General features: G+C 42.2%; 1 protein-coding gene across 6 annotated transcripts in view; it reads left to right on the forward strand.

Annotated features, from left to right (window-relative positions):
• The window catches only part of sema4ba (sema domain, immunoglobulin domain (Ig), transmembrane domain (TM) and short cytoplasmic domain, (semaphorin) 4Ba), a 432,540-nt gene that overhangs the window by 359,738 nt on the left and 48,283 nt on the right, over window positions 1-24,519 (forward strand). For all 6 annotated transcript variants that reach the window (XM_073033035.1, XM_073033033.1, XM_073033036.1 and 3 more), the window contains 4 exons: window positions 18,621-18,781; window positions 21,004-21,066; window positions 21,150-21,248; window positions 21,340-21,451. In XM_073033035.1, coding sequence (XP_072889136.1) covers window positions 18,621-18,781; window positions 21,004-21,066; window positions 21,150-21,248; window positions 21,340-21,451 — 435 coding nt within the window. The remainder of the gene's footprint in view (window positions 1-18,620; window positions 18,782-21,003; window positions 21,067-21,149; window positions 21,249-21,339; window positions 21,452-24,519) is intronic.

A 24,519-nucleotide genomic window follows, 5' to 3' on the forward strand; every position in this document is an offset into this window, starting at 1 on the left:
ATGCTTTATTTGTAGATTTATATTTTTGCTAAAGCACGTTATGTTGGTCCTTTATACTTTCTTCATTATAGTATGTTATTTTTCAGATTGAAGTGTAATTATCAAAACAAAATGGTTTACTGTATAAACATTATGCAATTCACTAAATCCGTGAACTATAAATATGAGCACGTATTATGTTTAGTAAATGAAGCTAAGCAGAAACAGATCTAATATAAAATTAAAAAAATAAAAAATACTGGAAATACTCAGCAGATCAGGCAGCATCTGCGAAACAAGGAACAGTTAGCATTTTAAATGAAAAACACTTTGTTAGAACATATTATGGAGTCAGGGAATATAGCAAATGGTAATTACAACAGCATCCAGTATTCAGATCTGAATGTGGATTGCAGATTGAATTTAAAATGTAGCTCAGAACAATGGTCTTCCTGGAGCTGCAGACTGGGGTCAATTGCAAACCCAATTGATCTGAGATGCCGACATATGCATGAATGTAGCTTAGAGACGTTGGTGATTAACATACAGTTGAAGGTGTCTGAAGAGTAGGTGGGAAGATTTAGGTGTTTGACAATTATATGTAACTCAAAGGAAAGATTGTCAACCCAAAGTATTGGAATAACAATGTAATTGTAACTATTGAAACTGTATTGAGCTAACATTGAATTTAAGGGTATAAAAATGTGATATACTTTGTGTTTGGGAGGCCTCTTCCAAGAGTGTGCCCAATATGATGCCAACTTGTTTTGCTGAATAAAGACTAGGATCTGTCTCTGTGACTTTGGTGACTTAGTTCAGTCACAACCCCCTTCATCAGACGTCGTTTTATATCGGGTAAACAGAGTTGATGCCGCCCGGTGGTTGAGTAGCAGCAGCTCCAGATTTTGAGGCCATTGGCCCCGAGTTCGAAATCGGCCGGCTCCTTGCACGCTTTCCATCTGCGCTGGGTTGAGCGTCGAGCTAGCAGCTCGGCCTCGTAAAAAACAACAAATGCTAAGGAAATGGCAAAAAGTGCCGCTTGATACGCCACAAGGCACAACAAAGAACAACAACAGCAAACAGAGTTTACACAATCGTGGTGCCATTTCTAAATGCACTGCTGCCTCATGCTAGGTTTTGAATTTGTTGGTTGTGGTAGGAAGTTGATTGATCTACAAACTGAGGCAGAACAGGAGGACTACAGCTCTTTTCTCCCAGCTGGCAGTAAGAAACTTAACTGAAATGAGCTAAGCAGTTCGCAGATTGCTCTGAATACCTCCGACAGTCCCCAATTTGTGATTAAGTTTGTACTCACACTTGGAGGTTGTTAAAGAAATGGAAGCATATTTGAGACCATGCTGAGCTACATTATTTGAGCAGAGTCAAGTGGTTTAATGTTGTCTTGTTCTTTATTGGAGTTGAATAATATACAGTGTGTTTAAAAAAAAGTTTCAGGAGCATCTTTAGCTTGTTGAAAACTTGGTTCCGGAGAAAAATAGACCAAAAAGGAATGTAAATAAATGGCAAGGGACTCAGTATTGGGTATTCACGAGGAAATCTGCAGATGCTGGGAATTCAAACAACACACACAAAATGCTGGTGGAACGCAGCAGGCCAGGCAGCATCTATAGGGAGAAACACTCTTGACGTTTCGGGCCGAGACCCTACGTCAGGACTAACTGAAAGGAAAGATAGTAAGAGATTTGAAAGTAGGAGGGGGAGGGGAAAATCTGAAATGGTAGGAGAAGACCGGAGGGGGTGGGATGAAGCTAAGAGCTGGAAAAGTGATTGGCAAAAGGGATACAGAGCTGGAGAAGGGAAAGGATCATGGGACGGGAGGCCTTGGGAGAAAGAAAGGGGGAGATGGATAACAGGCAGAGGGAGATGGATAACAGGCAGAGTGATGGGCAGAGAGAGAGAAAAAAAAGGGTAGGGGGAAGAAAACTAAAAATAAATAACTAAATAAAAATAAAAAACTAAATATAAATAATCACCTTTCCAGCTCTCAGCTTCACCCCACCCCCTCTGGTCTTCCCCTATCATTTTGCATTTCCCCCTCCCCCTCCTACTTTCAAATCTCTTACTATCTTTCCTTTCAGTTAGTCCTGACGAAGGGTCTCGGCCCGAAACATCGACAGTGTTTCTTCCTATAGATGCTGCCTGGCCTGCTGCATTCCACCAGCATTTTGTCAATATTGGGTATTCACTGGATGGATCTGATTTACAGCAAGAAAACCGTCTGCTCATCACCATTTTTGCCTCTTTTCGGCTAATTGGGATAGCCACTTAATTAGGCCAAAATGTACTGGTCCTGATGTGCCCCAGTTAACCAGAATCCCCTTTGTATAGTTGTATATTATGTCACTTTTGATTGGTACACATTGTGTTTAAATCCTCAATAGCTTCACTCCTTTCTATCAATGTAACAGCCCCTACCACCAATAGCTCTGCCTCTCCCCTCCTTCACCACCTGGTTTGGTTTTGTGTTTCCTTGAACTAACTTGAGACGGATTTGAAGGTGCAAATCAATAAACTGTTTTTATGTTTTTATCGTAATGTTTCCCTTTGTATAGTGTAGAGAAGTCTGGTGAATAATTGTCCCCATTCTAATGGTTATTACAAGTAGGCAGTTATCCATGACACCTGCCTCACCTCGGAGACTCTTCATCGTTGTGGTCTTCAAGACAAGCCTGAAAATTAAAAGAAAAGACTTGTCTCATAGCCGCTTGAGATTCTTGTGCAAGGAAGACTCCAGGCGACGGTTGTCACTGCTGGCTGATTGATGTCTAATATTTTGTGATCTGCTTGTCACCAGCTGCAGCCCCGCATTGACAGGACGCCCGTGCCTTCATTAGAAGGGCTCAGGACGACTTCTGCTTGCAGCTGCTTCTCCTGATTAGCTGAGTGACAACAGCTAAGGGCTACTGCTCACTGCAGTGTGTAGAGGAAGAACGTCAGCGTTTGATTGGGCGCCTAAATCATGTGACTCTGGCCAGGGTGAAGTGGTACACTCACTGACATGGGCAAGATTTTTCATAATTCCTTATGATGTAGAAGGCACTTCGGCCCATCAAGTCTATGCTAGCTCTCAGAGAAATCCCACTGATTTCCAGCCATTTCTGCCCGCATTCTGCCACCAGCCTGCACCACAGGCAACCTGCAGTGACCAGTTGGCCATCCGAGCCGCACGTCTTTGGAATATGAGAGGTACCCAGGGCGCATCTCGGGTCACAGGGAGAGCGGGCAGATCCCACACAGACTGCATCGGAGGTCAGGAATTAACGTGAACCACTGGAACAATGAGGATGCGCCACCGTGCCCAGGTTTGCTTTCTATAGAAGAGGTCCCGTGAAGAGAAAGGTGGAATGCATGGAAGTTATCTCTCACGGTCATCCCTTTCCATAATTTGGTTCTTGTTTGGTGATTGCAGCATCAGAAGATGGGTGAGCCTTCAGTCAGACAGTAGATCCATCCCTAACAGAAGTCCATTACATGGAAGTGCTTACTTGGTAACCTGCAATGAGTATTCAGTGCAATACATGACATTGTAATCCATTTCCAAAGTTTGCGTCTATTGATAGCCTTCCAGGAGTAGATTGTAATGTAGAGATGCTGCATTACCATGCATGTACCACATGCTACTGTAGGCCTTTTGCATCCTTCCCATTCCATGTGCAGAAAGTTCCTTCTCCCATTCACTGGCTTGCAGAGAAGGAGCAGGAGCAGGCTAAAATCGTGGATGGCTGGTTAGGGACTTCTGCAGTACAATGACCAGAGAGTTTCTCTGCGGTTGTGGAAAATCTGAAGTTCCCCCCCCCCCCCCCCCCCGCCCATTTAAAGGCTGGGTCAGCTGAAGAATTCCAAAACTCACATTGGTAGATTTCTGCTAGATAAGGAAGTTAATGAGTAGGGAGCAAGTCTGGTACTTATTACAACAAAGTAAAGCTGTGCTGGCTCACAACAGAGAAATCCCATCAGGCCCGTGTACCCACTCCTTGTTTCTCGTAATCTTGTAACAATCTCTCTCACACTTGCCCTTCAATTTCCCTTTGATTTTTTTCACTCTGACCTACTCTAAGGGACAATTGACAACAGCCAATTAACCTACCAGCTTGTTTTTGCAATGTGGGAAGAGCCCAGAACAGTAGGAGGAAATGCACGTTGGCTATGGGAAAAAACACAAACTCAGTACATATAATGCTCCAGGAAATGGTCAACCAGGAGCTTTGAGATGCCACACACAATGTTGCATCATCGTGTAAAGTTAAGGTGCAATCAGCTATCATCAAATAGCAAGCAGTCTTTTTGAATAGGATGCCCTCCGTCTCAAGGTGACCCATCCAGCATTGTTTGCCAAATTTTTGAAGTACAGGGATTGTTCTCATGAAGAAAGCACAGCAGCCAGTTTGCAGTTAACGGGTTCTCACGAGAAGCAGAACAAACTCAAGTTTGTAAATAGCCTCCTCTCCTCACTTTCTCAATTAGTCAAAGGCATATTCAAACTGCGAAAGGTTAAAACAATAATAATTACTGGTCTCAATATTGCTGATAATTTTGACCAGATTGCTGCTGTCAGACTGAGTTGCATCACGACAGATTTAACATTCCATCTTGTTTGACATGCCAAATTAGATATCTAGATCTCCCCCCGCTATTAAATTTTGTTATACTTGTGGTTTTCAGTCATTTTATAACCATATAACCATATAACAATCACAGCAGGGAAACAGGCCATTCCGGCCCTCCTAGTCCATGCCTAGTTCTTTCCATAAATCAGCCATTTTTTTTCTCATTAATAGTCTTACTAGATTAAGATAACTAGAAAATCAATTTTGTACCTTATGATGAAATAGTCTGGTCTCCCATCTTTGCTGTCTTGTGAGGTGCATGGGTGGGTCTGCTTTGGTTTGTTCCAAAGGGAGAGAAGACTAATTAAACTGTGATCAAATGGTGTAGCAGATTAGATGGGCTGAATGACCTAATTCTGCTCCTGTGTCCAATGGTTTTATGTCTCCTGTTTGCCTCCTAACTTCACATGCTCGATGTGAGCTTCACATGCAGTACTTTGGCGCAGTTCCCCGAACCTGAGCCAATGCCGTAACACTGTCAGGTTGTTCAATGTAAGAGGAGTTACAACTGAGTGCTTTTTGGTTGTTATGATATGGAATTCGGTACCTGAAAGGGTTCTTGAGACAGATTCAACAGAAACTTTCAAAGTGGAATTGGAGTAAACACGGTAAAGATCAGAGTTACTGGCAAAGAACAGAAGGTTGGGACTAATGTGAAAGCTTTTTCAAATGTCTGGCACGGACCGAGTGAACTCATTTGTCACTCTCTGCTCTGTGTCTTTCTGCACTCAGTCCGACACAGACTCCCAGCAGCGTCGTGGGATACAATGTGTGCACCCAGGCAGGTATCGTAAATGGAATAAGCAGGAATTGGCTGCATATTTTGTTGTCCCTGGCTGAGATGGCCTAACCCAACCTCAACTGAGGTCTAGACTATTTTTACATCTATTTCTGAGCCTCCTTGCTACTCAAACCACTGAAGAGCACACGCATGCCTGTGGTTTGAACTTTACTCTCCAGCTTTCAACTTCAGGTTGAAATGTTTCTGAAAATCGAGCCAAGACATGAGGTACGAGCCGTGAGTAAGTCCATGCCAGTTCCCAAACCCGTCCATCACGTACTGCCAGATTACTAATTCACATCGGTTTATTTTATTGGTTTATCATTGTCAGGTGTACTGATTTACCGTGAAAAGCTTTTGTTTATATACCCATTTGGGCATGTCATGCAATGAAGGAGTGAAAAGAAAACAATGCAGAATGCAGAGTGACAGAGCCAGTTCAATGCATGTAGGCAAATTCAGTGCAAGGTAGATTTGGAGATCTTTAGTGTATGTATGAGAGACTGTCATCAGTAAGATAGAATCTCCCCTTGAGTCTGGTTGTGCTTTCAAGTTTTTTTATCTCCTGCCTGATGGCAAAGGAGAGAAAGACCAGGGTGGCAGGGGGTCCGTGATTACATTGGCCTCTTCCCAAAGGAGCAGGAAGTGTAGTCAGACAGCGGAGGGGAGGGTGGTTTGTGCGATGCACTGGCCTGCATTCACAGCTCTCCACAATTGCTTACAATTTTGGACAGAGCTGTAGACATACAAAATTGGGATATATCCGAATAGGATGCTTTCGGCAGTGCATCTGTAAAAACCGGTGAGAGTCATTGGGCCTCAGCCTCATCATTGCTTGTGATTCACTTAAACAACGGAAAGCATGAGCTGCAAATGTCTTTCTTTTTGATTTGTGAGGAGAGGAGGTCAGTGACTTTGAACGATCCAGGCACAGGTGGGTGTCACAAGGGAGTACCTCGCAGTCCCAGCCAGTCAGATTCAATCTTGACTTCTTTTGCTGTCTGTGTGGAGTTTGCATGTTCTTCTTGTGACTGCACAGGTTTTCCAGCTTGCAGTTTCTCCCACATCTCAATAATGTGTAGATTAGTCTAGTCTGACAGTAATGTACACACACACACGAACACCACTCCACTCCCTTTGCAATATTTGGTCATTTCTTTCTCAATTCCTGCTAAAACATTGTTTACATTTACATTATTTATTATTATATTGTAATGTTCCCTTTACTGTGCCTATTGTCTTATTTATTAATCATTGTACTGTCTCGCATTGTTTTTTGCACTTTATGTAGTCCCATGTAGGTCTGAAGTCTAGTGTAGTTTTGTGTTGTTTCATGTAGTACCAGGGTCCTGGAGGAACGTTGTCTCATTTTTACTATGTACTGTACCAGCAGTTATGGTTGAAATGACAATAAAAGTGACTTGACATGACAGCAGTTTAATTGGCCACTGTAAATTCTGAATGTGAGATAGTGAATCTGGAAAGGAATTGATGAGAAAGTGGGTTAAGGTGTGATTAGCATAAAAGTGGGTGGTCTTTGCTTGAGCCGGACTCAGTGGGCTGAAGGAGACATAAGAGACTGCAGATGCTGGTATCTGGAGCAAGAAACAATCTTCTGGAGGAACTCAGTGGGTTGAACAGCATCTACAGGGGGAAAGGAATTGTCAACATGTGGCATCAAAACTTAGCACTAGTCTTGATGCAGGGTTTTGGTCCAAAACGTCGACAATTCCTACCCGGATTCCCAGCCCCCCCCCCCCCCACACACACACACACACACACACACCTGAGTTCATTCAGCAGACTGTCAGCCAGCCAATTGCCTGAATTTCCTGTGTGGTTTTAGGAAGATGGTGCAAACTCCACACAGACAGCAACAGAGGTCAAGGTTGAACCTAACTAGCTGGAGCTGCAAGGTTCCACTGGGTCACCCTCCTGTGTCTGGAACCTATTAAAACATCTGGGTCTTTCAAAGATCATAGGCACCCTCTTCTCATTTGTGGCTCAGATAGCAAATTTCACAACATACACCGGTGATGTTAAACTTGATTCTGATTACAAACAATTGGTTTATTGATCATTACAGAATGTCTTTCTGGTACTTCCTGCTCCCTTCCCCTTTTCCCAACCATGACTCCCTTCTCTCTGCCCCTTTCCCACTCTCAGACCACAATAGAGACCCATATCAGTCAGGTTTGTCTTCCCTCACATATGTTGTAGGGTTTGTGTTTTTTGTAGCAACAGCAGTCCAGTGCAATACATAAAATTACTACAGTACTGTGCAAAAGATTTAGACTCTCTAGCTACATATATATGTGCCCAAGATTTTTGCACAGTACTGAACCAACCAGAAGAGATTGGCAGGTCTATTAATCAAAATCTATTAATTATTACTACTGTCAAGGAAGAGGTACAGGAGCCTGAAGACATCCTGGAATAGTTTCTTTCCCTCCAGCCATCAGATTTCTGAATTGACATTGAACTACCTCACTACAATTTGACTTCTTGCACTACTTATTTAATTTGTTAATGTATATATATCTGTAATTTACAGTTTTTATTATGTATTGCAATGTACTGCTGCCACCTGACAACAAATTTCACAACATACGATTCTGATTCTGATTCAGCATGCGTCTGCTGGGTGTCAAGCTGACCCAGTGTCTCAGAACAGAGTACGCAGTGACTCAGCCTTGCTGAGCCTTGCCTGAGTCATCGCCACACCACTGTGACTCCCCGGAAAGAACATTCTCCTGTGCACTTGAGCATGTTCGGGCCCAAGTGGGATTGGGTAATAATTAAAGATGGGCAAGCTATAAAGGCTGTATCACGATAACGACAGCACTCACTGGAAAGAACAAAGAGTTCTTCCCTTGTTCCATCTCTTATCTGATTCAAACCTGAGACTACTTCATCCCACGCAAAGCAATTGGAGATTCTGCGTCTACGAAGCTAGCTTTCCTATCGAAGAGGCTTCAGGTTCAGTCGCTGAACAAATGATTGTTAGCTACGGAGTAAAGGTACAGATAAAGCAGATTAGATGTATTGATGAAACTGTGTGATGAGCATCAGAGATTTAGAAACGATTGCAAAATCTATCTGGCCCATGTGCAAAGCCTACATTGTTTACCAAAACAAGCTTGCTAGGGATAAATGAACTCACTGTTAAGTACTACATGCGCAGGAGCCGCTGACGTGGACCAATCATCTGACGGGTTCATGTAGACAGTGCAATGGGACAGAAGGATTTGCAGGCATTGGCCTGAGGACAGCTCCGGTAATTGAAAGGTTTTCCCACTAAGAGAAGGGAGCACGTCAGAGTGTTTTCCTCACGAGGGATTCCAGGGCACTGTGCTGACCTTTAGGTCTTCTTCATGTAGAAGAGAAAGTGGCCACTTGTTGATGAGCTGGAAATGGAAATGTTTCAGAGTTCTGCCCTGAAGCGCTGTATGAAGATGGCATTTCCATTAGAGCTGAAACACTGAGTGAGCAGTACTTTGTGTTCAGCTTGTGGGGTGGGGGTGGGGGGTGTTATATTTTATATTTTCCATGGAGAGCAGTCTATATCTATTTATTTATTATGTCAAACAGAGAACTCCAGTCTGTTTATTCTGCCTATTCATGTAACATCCCAGGCTGGTTTGTTAGTATTGTTTTGGGAGTAAATACCTGTCACATTTACCTCACCTTGCCAATAAGTGACCACAATCTCATGGTTATTTATTCCTATTTTTATTTATTTAGAGATACATCCCAGCACAGGCCCTTTCTTCCCAACAAGCCCATTGCTACCCAACTAAATGCATGTGACCAATAATCCTGCTAACCCACATGTCTTTAGAATGTGGGAGGAAACCAGAGCACCCGGAGAAAATCCACACACGTAAACGGGGGAATGTACAATCTTCTTGCAGGCAGCGCTGGAACTGAACCGTGGTCGCGAGCGATGTGTTAACATTCCGCTAACTGCTACACTACCGCGCTGTCCTCGGCTGGTCTGAGTAAATGCAGGGTGGTCTTGTGCAGGCACGGAGGCAACAATAGCGTGCTGCATAAACACACACACACCAACACCGCTTCCAAGATTCTCACCGACGCACGCACGCACCAAGCTTCAGTGCTTGGTCGCCTGCCCCTCTGAAATGATAATGCTGACCCTCTCCATCTCTAATCCCCGGATGAGAACCGGCTCATGGACCTCCATCTTCCTCCTCTTCTATTTAATAACCAGCTCTTTGGTTTGCCTGACGCTGAGTGGGTGCCATTTTGGAATGTGACCCTGATGTTGGAAAGAAGCCATGTTTTTACTGAGTGTTATCTGCAGAATCTTTCACTGTGCAATAGTATCACCTTCGCCCACACTACTCAAAAGATTCTGGACTACAATTGTATTTGAAAGTTTGTTTATCCTAGAAAATGAATTATAAAAAATTGCTGGAGGAATTATTTCAAATGCTTGACTGCTTTAAATAACTGCTTATTGGCAAAAACAATGAAAGAAGACTAAAGGGATTACATGGTTCAATATTCTCCTTTCATGGCATTGTAAGTGTAAGAATCTCTCCGGCTCTTCCAAGGAAAGCATAGCTAATATAATCACCACATTATTCTCTGGAGTATAAAGCTTCTTCCCTGGAGTATAAGTTAAGCATTTGATAAATCTTGTTCTTTTTTTCTCGGAGTGCATTCCAGGTGTTTTCAGGAGCTGCCTTCCCTTTGATATCTCATACAGAAAGCAGAAAATTTATGTGAAAGGTTTGCTGTGTTATGGAGGAACACTCTGGAAGGAATTGCCTAATTTTCAAATGCTTTACGAAAACATTCCATTCAATATCACTGAGTATTGCTACTGTTGTATCTGGTAAAAGGACATGACACATTCCTAGCCTTGACTGTATGAAGTTGCAGCTCAACGCATGGACAGTATCAGTGCAAGTACTTGATCCATATTTGTTAATAGATACATCAGTACTGTTGGAAACATCACAAGATCTGTGAGGCTGAAAGCCCAGATTGCAGGGGAATTCAGCCAATGTGTGGCAGGGGATTTCTGCCAATTGCTAGGATTCTGCCAATAGCAATGTGTCTCATTATCATGAATGGAATTGTGGGAAGGATTTTGTATCGTCTGCAGCAAAGGCATCGTTGATCCCTCTTGGGTGGTCACTACAACCAACATGTTTACAAGTATAGGAGGGTTACCCCAGCCTGGTAGGAAAAGAGTCACCTACCTCTTGAAGAAATGCAGCAGTATAACTCAGGCATAATGGGATACAGAGCCAAGATACAAAACAACCATGCTCACAGTGTATCACAGAACAGGCTCATGGGGCTCATTGGTAGAAATACTCTGCATATCTGGGCTTTCAGAAGCCCTGTAGATTTTGTGATGATGTTCTCCTACAATGCTGATACATCTGTCAACAAATAGGGGTCACCTGCACGGGTACTTAGATAGATAGATACTTTATTCATCCCCATGGGGAAATTCAACATTTTTTCCAATGTCCCATACACTTATTGTAGCAAAACTAATTACATACAATACTTAACTCAGTATAAATATGATATGCATCTAAAATCTAAATGATACTTGCACTGATATTGTCCATGAGTCGCAAGTGCAACTCGTGTTGTTCTTAATGATTGTTTTACAGAGAGGGCTACTTTGAAAAGTTTCAGTAGAAGATGCACTGTTTTCCGTGTGGGGCCCCACTACCACATTGTGCCACCGGAGTGCATCCAAGATGGTGGCTGTAAGATAGACGCGCAAATCTGAGTGGAATGGGGAGATAATAGATCCTGAAGAGATTTAGTTTGGTACAGACGTATGGCTGAAAAGACTGTTTCTCTGCTGTACCTCTCTCTGTTCTATAGCTCAGTGTTATTTCCTGGGAAAAGTGGGAATAACAAGTAATCTCAGACTTGCTCTGTAACTGTAAAACTTTTTTCCGCATTCTGTTATCATTTACCCTTGTACTACCTCAAAGTACTGTTGTAATGAAATTATCTGCATGAAGGACGTGCAAATAAAGCTTTTCAGGGTACCTTCTAAGTCAAAATCAAAGTAAATTTATTATCAAAGTACGTACATGTAACCATATAGTATCTTGAGATTCATTTTTGCAGGCATTTATAGAAAAATAAATATAATAGTATTTATGAAAAACTATAAACAGAAACTGACAAACAATCAATGTGCAAAATAAGAGACATGGTGCAAATAAGAAATAGTACTGAGAACGTGAGTTGTAGAGTCCTTGAAAGTGAGCCTGCAGATCGTGGAGTCAGTTCAAACTTCTGGTAAGTGGAGCTATCCACTGCGGTGCAGGAGCCTGATGGTTGTCTGATATTAAATATTCCCAAACCTGTGGGACCTAAAGTTCCTGGAACTCCTGCCTGATCGTACATGTGACAGTACATGTGCCAATAACCCACAGGCACATGTATAATTCAATAGTTCTCCAGAGTGCTAAAATACAGATTATTTGTGATTTGGTTGGGAACACTTTGGTTCAGATGGATAACAACCACTTTATCTCAAAATATTATTTAGTGCAAACATCGGAGATCAAAGAGCCTGTTGCTGTGCTGTACAGATTTATATTCTATAGCAGATGCTGGAATACTCAATAAAAGAAAATGCCGGAACCTTGTGGCAGGTCAGGCAGTGTTTGTTGCGTGGGTATCAAAGGTTATGTTTGAGGATGATCAGTATTCAACCAGCTGAAAGAAGACTGAGCTTGCATAGTGTAGCCTTTCCTGAGGTTGCTGGCTGCTTCTTGGTGACGTGGACACACTCGATCTCCCAATGTGGTTTTACCTCTTCTCAATTAAATGTTTGCTTCAGCAGCCTAAAGGAAAGCCAATTTGAGATTCTGATCTGTAACCACAGGAGCGGTTCAGCACCACACAACCACAAGTGGTATGCACCCAGACTGAAGCCAAAGCTCCTGTTACTCTCAGAGAATTGGCAATGTGTCATTCGACATCTCAGCTGTCCACTCCAATTCACTACAGCGGGAGGTAGTGAGCATGACTGCAGATACTGGAACTCTAAACTCAGAAAATGTTGGAAAATGCTTCCTTCTTTTTCTTTCCTTTGCGAGTGCACATCAACCCCAGTCTCCTTCTCTGCACTTTCCCAATGCTACATTCCTTTGACTACGTTCTTGTGTCTATGCTCTCACTCTCTAACTGTTCCCATTGACTCACTGACCAGATAACCTGGTTTACAGTGTTTCCCCATGGTCACCCTGGTTTAATTCTCTCAGAGACATCAGCCCTCTCCATCCTCTCTGTGACTCAACAAACTTCTTTTACCTCCTTGCCTGTTCCGACCAAGTGTCCTTGACCTGAGACATTAACTCTGCTTCTCCTCCCACAGATGTGGCATGGCCTACTGTTTAGCTCCAGCATTTTTTGTTTTTTATCAAGAATCCGGCTGCTTTTCTAGTGAGTTAGTCTTTAAAACAACTTTCTATTAACTTATTTTGTGCAGTGTTACAAAGATACAGCCTGTAAATTTAGTTAACTAGAGGTCATAAGCCTAGGTTATATATTTTACTCATTACTATATATATGGATGATAACATGTTGTTTAATAGCAGCTAATCAAGGTCGATTGAATGCTGGTAGACTGACTTTTTTAAGCTCCAAAATAGCAGGCGGGAAGCACGTACACGAAGTGTGCTTCCTGTTATACTGTGATTAATTTATTGTAATTTCTTTGTCTTTTCTATCCTCAAGCCATCCTAATGTAATCCTGTATATGCTAAGTTCAAGGGGAAAGGGGAGCTGTGCTCATTGCTGCTGCTTACAGGTTAACTAAAGGTGGCTAGAGGTGTCTCAAAAATAAAGGTACACGTAGATAAGACATATGGTTTGCTGACTATTATTGGTTAAGGGGGCAGGAACAGAGGCCATGCCAGAAACTATCCAGCTAGACTACTTTGTACAGTTGTGATTATCAAACCACCAGCAAAATGTGGTTGCCCAAGACAAGTTGTGGAAAAGATGCGCAAAGATGTTCCTGGGCTGGAGAATTTTAATTAAGAGAAGAGACTGCATCGGTTGGGATAATTTTCTTCGAGCAAAGACTAAGGGGAGATTTAAATGAGATATATAAAATAAGACATCTAGACAGGGGAGCAGGAAGGACATTTCTCTCAGCAGCGAGGATTGAGTTAGTAGGAAGATTACAGGGGAGATGAGGTATATTATTTTTATCTGACAAGTTATAGGGTATGAAACTCTCTTCTTAAAGCGTGGGAGGCAGAAACTTTCACTGCCTGTAAAATATGACTGCTTGTGGACCAGGAGTTAGGAAACAGGATTAATGGAAATTATAAACATGAAAAATTCTGCAGATGTTGGAAATTCAAAGTCACACACACACAAAATGGTGAAGGAACTCAACAGTGTCTATGGAAATGAATAAACAGTCGACATTTCAGGCCAAGACCCTTCTTCAGGACTGAGAAAGGAGGGGGAAGTTGCCAGAATAACAAGGTGGGGGGAGGGGAAGCAAATTTAAGTTGAAAGTAGATCATCTAAATTATCTTCTTCAGATTGGCATGAACACAAGAAGCAAAATGGTTGCCTTCTATGCAGTAAGTTGCTCCAGGTCCATGAAGTGCAAACATTATTCTGCTTATAATATATAAATGTCTGATATCGGTATGATATATATTCCCCATGGTTGGAGAGTGTAGAAAAAAGAAAATGCACCTGTTTTAGCAACTGTTCTTGTCTGTTAGTGATTCACATAATTCATGCCATTTGAATAAGAACTTTTACACATGACATAAGTGGGCCATCAGAATGTAAAGACTGGAGCTTGAGTCAAGAGAATAAATAGACTCTATGTGAAGCCAGCAGGCAAACCTGGGAGCCAACAATGTTGGTGATCGCTGTGATAGTTTGAATCATTGTAAACATCATTGCCTATAGCAGAAGCTAAGCCTGAGAATGTGTTGGTATACATCAAGACAAAAAATTATGGTTAAGTAGTCAACGTGACCGCCAAGAGGACCATAGCCTTGTTGTAGGGTTTGGAGGTCCACGTGCCTCAATGACCTGGAGAGCTATGTTGGCTGGAGGCAGGACCTTGTGCTTTGGCTCTTCATAGGGTCACCTATGCCAGACGGGTGAAAGGGTAGAGGCAAAACTAAGAGTGGTCCACCATGCCTCCAGGGTTGGGGGTTTAGCTCAGGGCTAACGACCCCGAGTGGCCAAAAAGCAATCGTTACAGAAGCAGCAATGAAGAATCCTTCTATACAGGCAAGATAGAGGACCTTCATCGCTGCCCTAAATGCCTGTGGCATAACGGGCAGTAAGTAAGTAATTGTCAACATGAACATCAAGGAAACAGCAAAGGTTCTTGCACCATGAGTATTGACAAAAAAAAATCTGGATTTAGAAAGAGGCATTTGCAATTGTCTTTAGAATGAAAAAGTTGAACCTTTTCCTATTGGGCAGAGACTTTATTTTGGCAGACCCGATGAAAAACGAATAAAGTTCTGAAACACCTCACCTGTTGTCCTGATCACTCAAACAGTAATGGAATCATAAATTAGCATTTCTTTGGACAGAATATGGCTGGCATGTTACTGATGATATGCACCATGCCGTCAATATTCTGTCCAGTGAATGACTAATTTATGATTCCATTACAGTCAGTAACATGTGCATACCCAAGGGTCACAGTTTACTTGTTTTGTTTAAGAACTAGCCTCATTTACAGAAGTAATTTAGCTGCCATTTGCAATCTCAGCTTTAGAAATGGAGCTGCTCAGCATACCGCTCACCTTGTTAGCGACTGTGACATTGTGAATCAGATGACTAGAAATTCGGGCCCACCATTAACCAGGGCGCATTAGCTCAACTGGATGCACCATCTGCATTGTTGGTGGGTGCTGTTCTACACACGGCTGTTAAACTAAAACCCCAGCAACCAATGTGATACAGTAGTTCCAGGGACGCGCTTCAAAAAGGTAGGTGGCTTCCAAACAACTGACACAAGAAAATCTACAGATGCTGGAAATCCAAAGCAACATATACAGAATAAGGGAAGAACTCGGCAGATCAGGCAGCATCTGTGGAAATGAATAATTCCATTTAGGACTGATGACGGGGTTTGGCTCGAATCGTCGACTGTTTACTCTTTTCCATAGGTGCTGCCTGACCTGCTGAGTGCCTCCAGCATTTTGTGTGTGTTGCTCTAAGCAACTGAGCCAATGTTATTCCCTCACCCAAAGCCAGCAAAAACAGGCCTGCAAATCAGTTATTTACAGTGATAGAGCATGTGAAAGTGCAGATTAGTTGTGAAATGCTTTGGCGTGTGGGTCCCGTATTGATGCATATCTTTCTGATTCCATTCCTTTATCTCTCTGAAGAGGAACGTATTAAACTATTAGCCGTGCCCTTTTTACGTAAATTCTTGGATTTTAATTTAACAAATATAATTAATCTAAATGTTAGATGTGGTACTTGTGCTAATCCTCTTCATTCCTTTATTCTTCTATGCTCCTCTAAGACTATTCTTAGATCTTACTACCTTGACAGAACTTTGCTAACCTTTCCTAAGTTCTCACCATGTGTCTAATTGCCATTTCGTTTATTAATGAGATTGTGATACATTTCAAGACAGGTCATTGCATCAAGGACATTATATAAGTGCATTGTTGTAAATCACCTGATGCAGGTGATACAGAAGAAAGATCATGTGTTTCCAGTATAATAATCTGTGAGGCCTGTTACACACATTCACTAAATTAACACTTACTGAATTGGCAGTGGCAGTAATTAGAATCACAGCTGCAGCAAAAGAGGTTCCATCCTAACACCCTAATTTAGAAATAAAATGACAATGAGACATACAGTGAGAACTTAAAGTCAAAGTTCAAAGTAAAATTAATTACCAGAGTGCAAACATGAAACCACATACAACCCTGAGATTCTTTTTCCTGTGAGCATACCCAGCAAATCTATAGAACAGTAACTGCAAACAGGATCAATGGACAAATGCAAATATACGAGGGGTGATTGATAAGTTCGTGGCCTAGGGTAGAAGGGGTCAATTTTAGAAAACCTAGCACATTTATTTTTCAACATAGCCCCCTCCTACATGTACACACTTAGTCCAGCAGTTGTGGAGCATATGGATCTTGGACCTCCAGAAGTGGTCCACAGCATGGGGTGATTGATAAGTTCGTGGCCTAAGGTAGAAGGCGATGAGTTATTAAATTCAAACTTTCTGCATTTTCACTCAAAGAGCTGAACTGCACATGCATGTAACGAGAGCATCGTGGACCTCCACGTGGCCCACGGCATGGGGTGATTGATACGTTTGTGGCCTAAGGGAGAAGGAGATGAGTTATACAGCTCTCGTTACATGCATGTGCAGTTCAACTCTTTGAGTGAAAATGCAGGAAGTTTGAAGTTAATAACTCATCTCCTTCTACCGTAGGCCACGAACCTATCAATCACCCCTCATAAGTTAATAGCAATAAATAACAAGAGCATGAGCTAACAAGATAAAGAATCATTAATGCAAGACCAGCACTGGTTGTGGGAACACCAGAAACAGAATAAGTGTAGTTATCCCCTTTTGTTCAAAAGCCTGATGGTTGAGGGGTAGTAGCTGTTCTTGAACCTGTACCTCTACCTGATGCAGCAGCGAGACAAGGGCATGGCCTGGGTGGTGAGGATCTTAGATGATGGATGTTGCTGTTTTTGGCAATGTTTCTGGTAGATGTGCTCAATGGTTGGGAGGACTTTTTCTGTAATGTATTTAGGAAAGATTAGCAAACTTCTGTCAAAGTAGTAAGTTTTAAGAACAGTCTTGTAGGAGCGTAGAGGGGTAAAGGGACAAGTAGGATTAGAATATATACATAATCTAAAATTTGCATTAATTGTAGATGCAAAAATCCAGGAATGTATGTAAAAGAACAGATTTAGTAGTGTAGTACATTCTGTTTCTGAGAGATAAAGGAGTTGCCTTTGTGTAGTTTGCATATTCTCACTGGGACCATGTTCCTTCTGGTGTTCTGATTTCCTTCCACGTTCCAAAGACATGGATTTGTATATCACTTAGCAATGATTAATTGTCCCTACTGTGTAGGTGAGTGATAGAATCTGAAAAAAAGCTGTTGGAAGAATGAAATGAGATAAATGTGGGATAAGTGAAAATGGGTCCTCAAACTCGTTGCTGCTTGGTGGACTGACAGGCCTGGTTCAAAGTCAAATTCAATGTCGAAGTCAAATTTATCATCAAAGTGAATACAGTACTGAGCAAGAGTCTTAAGCATGTGTTTATATACAGCTCAGGTGCCTAAGACTTTTGCACAGTATTGCTTGTGTCAACGTGGAGCGGAGAGCAAACCTATAGATCTGGTGGGAGCAAAGGATTGGCGAGAGTAAAGTGCCGCAGGAGGATTGTGGCACAGGTGGTAGAAAAGAAGTTCCGGGGCGGAGGGTGCCAGGAGTGAAGATGTACCCAGCCCTGAGACCGTACAGAATTGATTCTCTCGTGCTTCCCGCTCCCTCCCCTCTCCCTTCCCTCTCTCCCAAAAACAATTCCCTTCTTCCTGCCTCCTTCCCACTCTCAATCCACAATAGAAACCCATATCAGAATCAGGTTTATCATCGCTCACATATGTTTTGAATTTTTTTTCTGCAGCAGCAGCAGTACTGCAATAAATAAAATTACTACAGTACTATGCAAACGTCTTAGGCACCCTATCTATCTATATATCTATATCTATCTATCTATCTATATGTGTGTATGTGTATATATGTATATATACACACACACGTACACATAAGACTTTTACACAGTCCTGTATGTGTTACCATATACATACTACCTTGAGATCATTTTCTTGCAATGCAATAGAATTTATGAAAGCTATCCATAAACAAGGACTGACACATGCCAGTGTGCAAATAACAAACACCAATGTGACCCTACGCTCTATGACTCCACAGGTAATTTCAAATTGTTCAGTAATTGGGAATGTCCTTAAATCCTTTGGGGAAGAAGAATAAAACTTAGCGCAACCAATTGAATTTTGATTGTTTAAACCGTCAAGGACCCCCACTGGTTTAATGTGAAATTCCCGTCTTGTCAGGCTAAGCAGCGTTTGCTGGAAGGGGCTGCCCTCAGCTCCCTGCCTTCCTTCACTGGAGGGGGTCGGTTGCACCATCTAACCCAAGTGCTTGTTTTTCAGATGACACAGCCAGGGTCGTCAGACACTTCTACAGGGATGGAGTGCAAAACTATACAAAGCTGTTGCTGGGTGCTGATGGACAATCTCTCTACGTTGGCGCAAGGGATGCTATTTTCTCCTTGGATGTTTCAGATATTGCTCCCAACAAGTTCAAGAATGAGGTATATTCACATCTGTCTGAAAAATGAAAGACTGTTATTCTGACAGACAATGAACAAACATCTTCATTAGAGCTTATTTTTGTATAATGTTTTGGAGAGTAGGACATTTTCAGAAGCAAAAAGGTCCTTAGGCTGCAGACTCAAATCCTTTGCAAGCTAGATTTGCATTTTAGTTAGAGGCTTCTGTCAGCTGTCAGAGCTGTACACCCAGATGCAGGGCAGAGGGTCGTAGGAATATTATTCAGTCAAAGCACTGCATCAAATCACCCTCACGTTTCCCCGTCATTAGATGCCCTCCAGCAGGGGGAATGACTGACAGGATAGTTTCTTCCTTCACAATTATGTGATTGCAGAACCAACAAGGGCCCAGAATCTCTAAAGATGTGAATTCTAATCCTCGTTGTGTCCCAATCTGAAGGATACTCAAATATCTCAGCCGGACTTGACAGAGCGGATCCAATTGTTTTTGAGGTTAGCTGGATGCCTGGGTTGAGTTAATCAGAGAAGCATGACCAGTTAAAAATCCTAATATATAAAGTTCATAGTACTACTTTGCTAGAAATTTGAATAAATCCCATGGTTGATTTAATTCTGTATCTGAATTTTACCAAAGTCAAACATGAGGTGTTTGTCTCTTCAACTGACTGCCTCGTTTCAAAAAATGCTTACAAAGAACAGCAAAATTCCAATAATCCAACACTCTCGGGACTCTGTTGGTGACAGACTGGCTGATCTTCCTGACTATTGAAATGTTAAGATGTCTTCTCCCCCTCTCTCCATCCTCACCTAACAGACCTTTAATTTCGAGCAATGCACAAATTGCTGGAGGAACTCAGCCAGTCAGGCAGCAACTATGGAAGGAAATAAACAGTCGACATTTTGGGCCGAGACCTTTCATACTCAGCATGAAACATTCCTCCAGCATTTTGTGTGTTGATCTGGATTTACAGAGTCTGGCGAATCTATTGTGTTTACACTTTTAATTCCCTGTACAGTGGTATAATAAGGTCACAACACTACACAGAACCGGCCAACACCACACACAAAACACCTTTGGCCCGACATATCTATGCTAACCAATGACACAATAGTTTCCAGTGAACTTGATGAGTTTAAAGGAGCCACAGTTTACCAGCACTCAGTGAGTCAGATGCCGAAGCATTAGGATTTCCAAACAATTAGATAATGAATTATAGGAGTTTTACTATGCAGGGAGCTTTGTCACTGTAGCTTCGGTTTGATGGATACATTAAAGATAATGAGCTGTTTGACAATTTCTGTTACTCTGAAAAAAATAGAACTAATTTGCTTCTTATGATAGTTCTATTGTGTCACTGAAATGCAGTATAGGGTGGGGCACCAGTAAGATCATAGGGGCACTCTGCCCAAGTTCTCTGGCTGTTCAGTAGAATTTTATAGAGGAATGAAAGACTTAGTGTACAGCAGGTGTTTCATGTACCATCATTTTCTTTAATCTTTCAGGATATTGTTCTCCTTTAGTTAATCTGTTAATTGTAGATGAAGATATAAAGACAGTTTATGGTAGTTTTGAAATAAATTATTGAACACAATGCAGTGGAACACTGATATGATTATGAAATTATTTTGGATCAGCTGGATTATCACTAGTTTTCACAGTATTCAATACCTGAAGGAGTAAATTGTGTGATTATGGGCATCCCAGCAATTGATGACAGCAGCTGATGAAAAGGGAGATCTCTGACATGGTCATTGGTTACTTCTGTTCAAGGCCCGGCATTCACACAGTCCTCCCATTGAAGGGAACTACACCCAATTTAATTCCTCCTGCACCCCATTACCCACATTCATACCCCTCCCCTTGCTGGTTTCACTTGCTCACTTCACACACAGTTCATCTGCAGGCTTCCTTCCCCACTCCCCTTACCAATCCATTTGCCGTTCACCTCTTCCTTAGTGGATGCATTGTTACAGCCTTTACTTATGAAAGTCTGGCACTGGTAGCCCTTTGTGCACTTGTTTATCTCTCTCCAGCAGCTATCTCCAATTGTTGCACCATCCTCCCCCAATCTTTCTCTATCTACCTCTCACTGCCTCCATCTCTCATTCACCTGTCAATATTCCTCATGTTTGAAAGCTGGTGAAGGTAAGGAGTCCGAGGCAATATAAACTTATAGTGTGAATATAATCCCATCTGAAATGTTGCTGAATGATGGGCAATCATATTCCTAATCTCTTTCCAGGTGATTTGGGAAGCCCCACATCAGAAGAGGAAGGAATGTCACTTTAAGGGGAAGAGCCTATCGGTAAGCATTCATGTTTATGAAAGTAAACTGTTCGGATATGTCCAAGTTCATTTGCAATAAATTTGATATTTGTCCATTTGCAGAGTGACTGCTTCAATTACATCAAGATCCTCCTCCAACTGAATAGCACACACGTATATGTTTGTGGGACTTATGCTTTCAGCCCTACTTGTGCCTACGTTGTAAGTGTTAACACTGTTACCTTCAAATATTGGGCGATAAAATATTACCATGTAATTACAGACTGGGTAATGCATTATCTTTTATTCATAGCAAATTGCAGACTTCTCTCTTGCAAAAGGCCCCCGCAGTAACCTTCTCTTGGAGGATGGAAAAGGTCGATGTCCCTTTAATCCCACCTATAGGTCAACTGCAATTATGGTTGGTGAGTAGAAGCAGGTTTTAAGTAGATGTTGCATAGTTCAGTCTGAGAATGTATACAGTATAGAACCAGAAATTCTTACTCTTCACAGACATGCATGAAACAGGAGAAAAAACCCCAAAGGATGAATGACAGAAAAATCTTAGAACCCCAAAGACCCGTCTCCCCCTTCCCTGCCCAGTACCTCTGGTTATATCTGCCCGTGACTTATGCAGGGTTCGGGGGCCGGAGTAGAGATTAGTCATCATTCAAATGTTGCAACTTTATTCAAGCCTCCCCACTTGAAGAGCTTTCTAATGGAATTTCATTCACTCAAATATGAACTTTTGAAGAGGGTGGGATTCAAATTGAGATATTTTAAAATAATTTAACATAGCCGATGGGGAGAAACCATTTTGTCTGATTGAGGTAGTTCAGAACAAGAGCCTCCAGTGCAAACGTATGAACCACACACTTTCTCACAGAAAAGGCAGAAATCTGGAATTCCCTTCTCTCGACTGGGTCAATCACATTTTTCAGGATTGAGGACACCAGATTAATCTGACTGCAAGGTAACAATGGTTGGGAGTACACATTGGTAGTATCTAACCATTTAGGACTGAAGGACAAAACTGCTAATCCTGTGAAGTCCTCCATTCTGAAGTAGGCAGCACAACCATTCACTGAGCCAGGGAAGTGATAGATATGTTGCATTATTTTTTAAGGGTTGTGTCTGTGAATCCAGGAGGTATCCATGGCACCTCCATCAAAGATTTGATCGTGGGTAAAAAGGAAACAAGTGGCAACTGGATTAAGGATGTCTCATAATAGATATGGAATGGCTAAGAGATAACTTAATCAAGAAATTAGAAAGGCCATGAAATGTCATTGGCAAATAAGATTAAGGAGAATCTGAAGAGCCTAAGGAGTATATCATCTTAAGGGGTATATCTAGAGCAAGGGGATGGCCTGTGAAAGAGTGAGTCCTCGTAAACAAAAATAACGTATGCGGAATCTGGCAATGTGGGTGAGGTTCTCAATGAATACCTATCTGTATTCACTAAGAAAAAGTATATAGAAGATAGTTCAGGGAGGGGGTACACAAGTAATCTTACCAGGTCAATATTAAGAAAGTGGAGGCATTGGATGTTAGGGGACAAATAAGGATTGATAAATCCCCAGGCTCCGATGAGACTCATCCCACTGTATTATGGAAAGAAAGGAAGGAGATAGCTGCAGTCCTGATGGAGATTTTTGCATCTTTGTTGACCACAGGTGAAGTGCCAGAAGACTGGAGGATAGTTAATCTTGTTTCTTTATTTAAGAAGGGTAGCACGGAGAAGCCAGTTAACTGCAGGCCAGTGAATCTTATGTCAGTCACAGGGCAATTACTGGAGAAACTCCTAAGGGACAGAGTTCATGCCCAGGAATAATCACCATGGCTCTGTGTGGGGGAAATCCCATCTCACTAGATTGAATCAGGTTTGAAGACTAATGAAGGTATGGTAGGCTGCAACCAAAGGTTAAGTCATTTGGGATCCAAAGCAAGCTGGCTAGCTAACGGACCCAATGTTAGCTTGGTGATAGGAGACAAAATAGAGTGCTGGAAGGTTGTTTTTCAGGTCAGAAGTTTGTGACCAACAGCATATCTCGGGGATTGTTGCTGGTGCCCTCGTTTGATGTGATTATATATCAATGACTTGAATGTGAGCGGAGGAAATACTACTATGTGGATAAGGAAGTTGGTGGTGTTGCGGAGAAAGGAGAAGGTTTCCGAAGGCTGGAGCAGAATATGGATTGGAGGGAAAGCTAAGCAGAGCATTGGTAGATGGAACTTAATACCGACAAATTGAATTAAATCTAGCCTTCCCAACAAATTAGACCCCTTCCAGTTTGTGTATTGTGCAAAGGTACATCAATGATGCCATAATCATCTGTCCTTTGCACAGTCCTGTCCCACCTGGACAATGGCGTGTCATGAATGCTGTTCATTGACTTCAGTTCTACTGTCAATATAATCATTCCCCAGGAGCTGGTGGGGAAACTGTCCATGTTGGGTCTCAACACCTTAATCTGTAACTGGATCTTCGACTTCCTGACGAAGAGACCACGGGCAGTTCGTATTGGCAGCAACATTTCTGGTTCATCACGCTGAATATGGGCACCCCCCCCCCCCCCCCGCACACACACACCCCCAGGGCTGCCTGCTTGGCATGTTGCTGCTCGCGCTACTCCTGCACGACTGTAATGCCGAGTCCAGTTCTAAACACATCATGCAGTTTGCAGACAACACAACAGTGGTTGACCTCATCAGCAACAATGATGAAGCAGTATCGATGGAGGAGGTAGTGCAGCTTGTGAACTGATGTCGACCGAACGATCTGAGTCTCAGCGTGGGCAAGAGATGAAAATATCATCAGGGTCTCCCTCCCTCCATTCAGGACATACAGTATATCAGAAGTGCCATGTACGCATTGCCTCCAGCATTATCAAAGACCCCTCCCATCCTTGTCACAATCTCTTTGATCTCCTGCCATCAGGCAGAAGGTATCACAGCATAAGAACCAGAACTATCAGACCAGGTAACAGCTCCTTCCCCGGCTGTTAGACTTCATAACATCCTGCTTCCACCCAGCACTCGTGCACGCCCCATGTGAATCCCCTGCCGTGCACCATGCCACCCCATCCACTCTCCAACTTAGATTCTTATCCTGCTCTGGTCACTTTTCATCTTTTAGTGCCCCTGCTTCACATCTCTTTATGACTGCTTGTTTTATTATAACAGTGCTGCCAACATTCAACTATCTTACATAAACATGCATTTACGTCCACCTTGTCAATCTTCAGGCCATCCTATTCAGAGACTTGTGCTAATATTATTTTGTGACTGTGTGCTCTCGATTGTAACTACATGTGCTGTGTGTGACTATTTTGCTCCTTGGCCCCGGAGGAACATTGTTTTGTTTAGCTGTATACATGAGTATGGTTGAATGATGATAAACTTGAACTTGAACGAGCGTGAGGTGATGTATCAATTGTGTAAGACATATAGAGTAAATGGTAGGATGTTAATGAATATTAATAAACAAAGG

This window comes from Hemitrygon akajei, chromosome 30 (genome assembly GCF_048418815.1).
Source record: "Hemitrygon akajei chromosome 30, sHemAka1.3, whole genome shotgun sequence".
Classification (NCBI taxonomy): Eukaryota; Metazoa; Chordata; class Chondrichthyes; order Myliobatiformes; family Dasyatidae; genus Hemitrygon; species Hemitrygon akajei.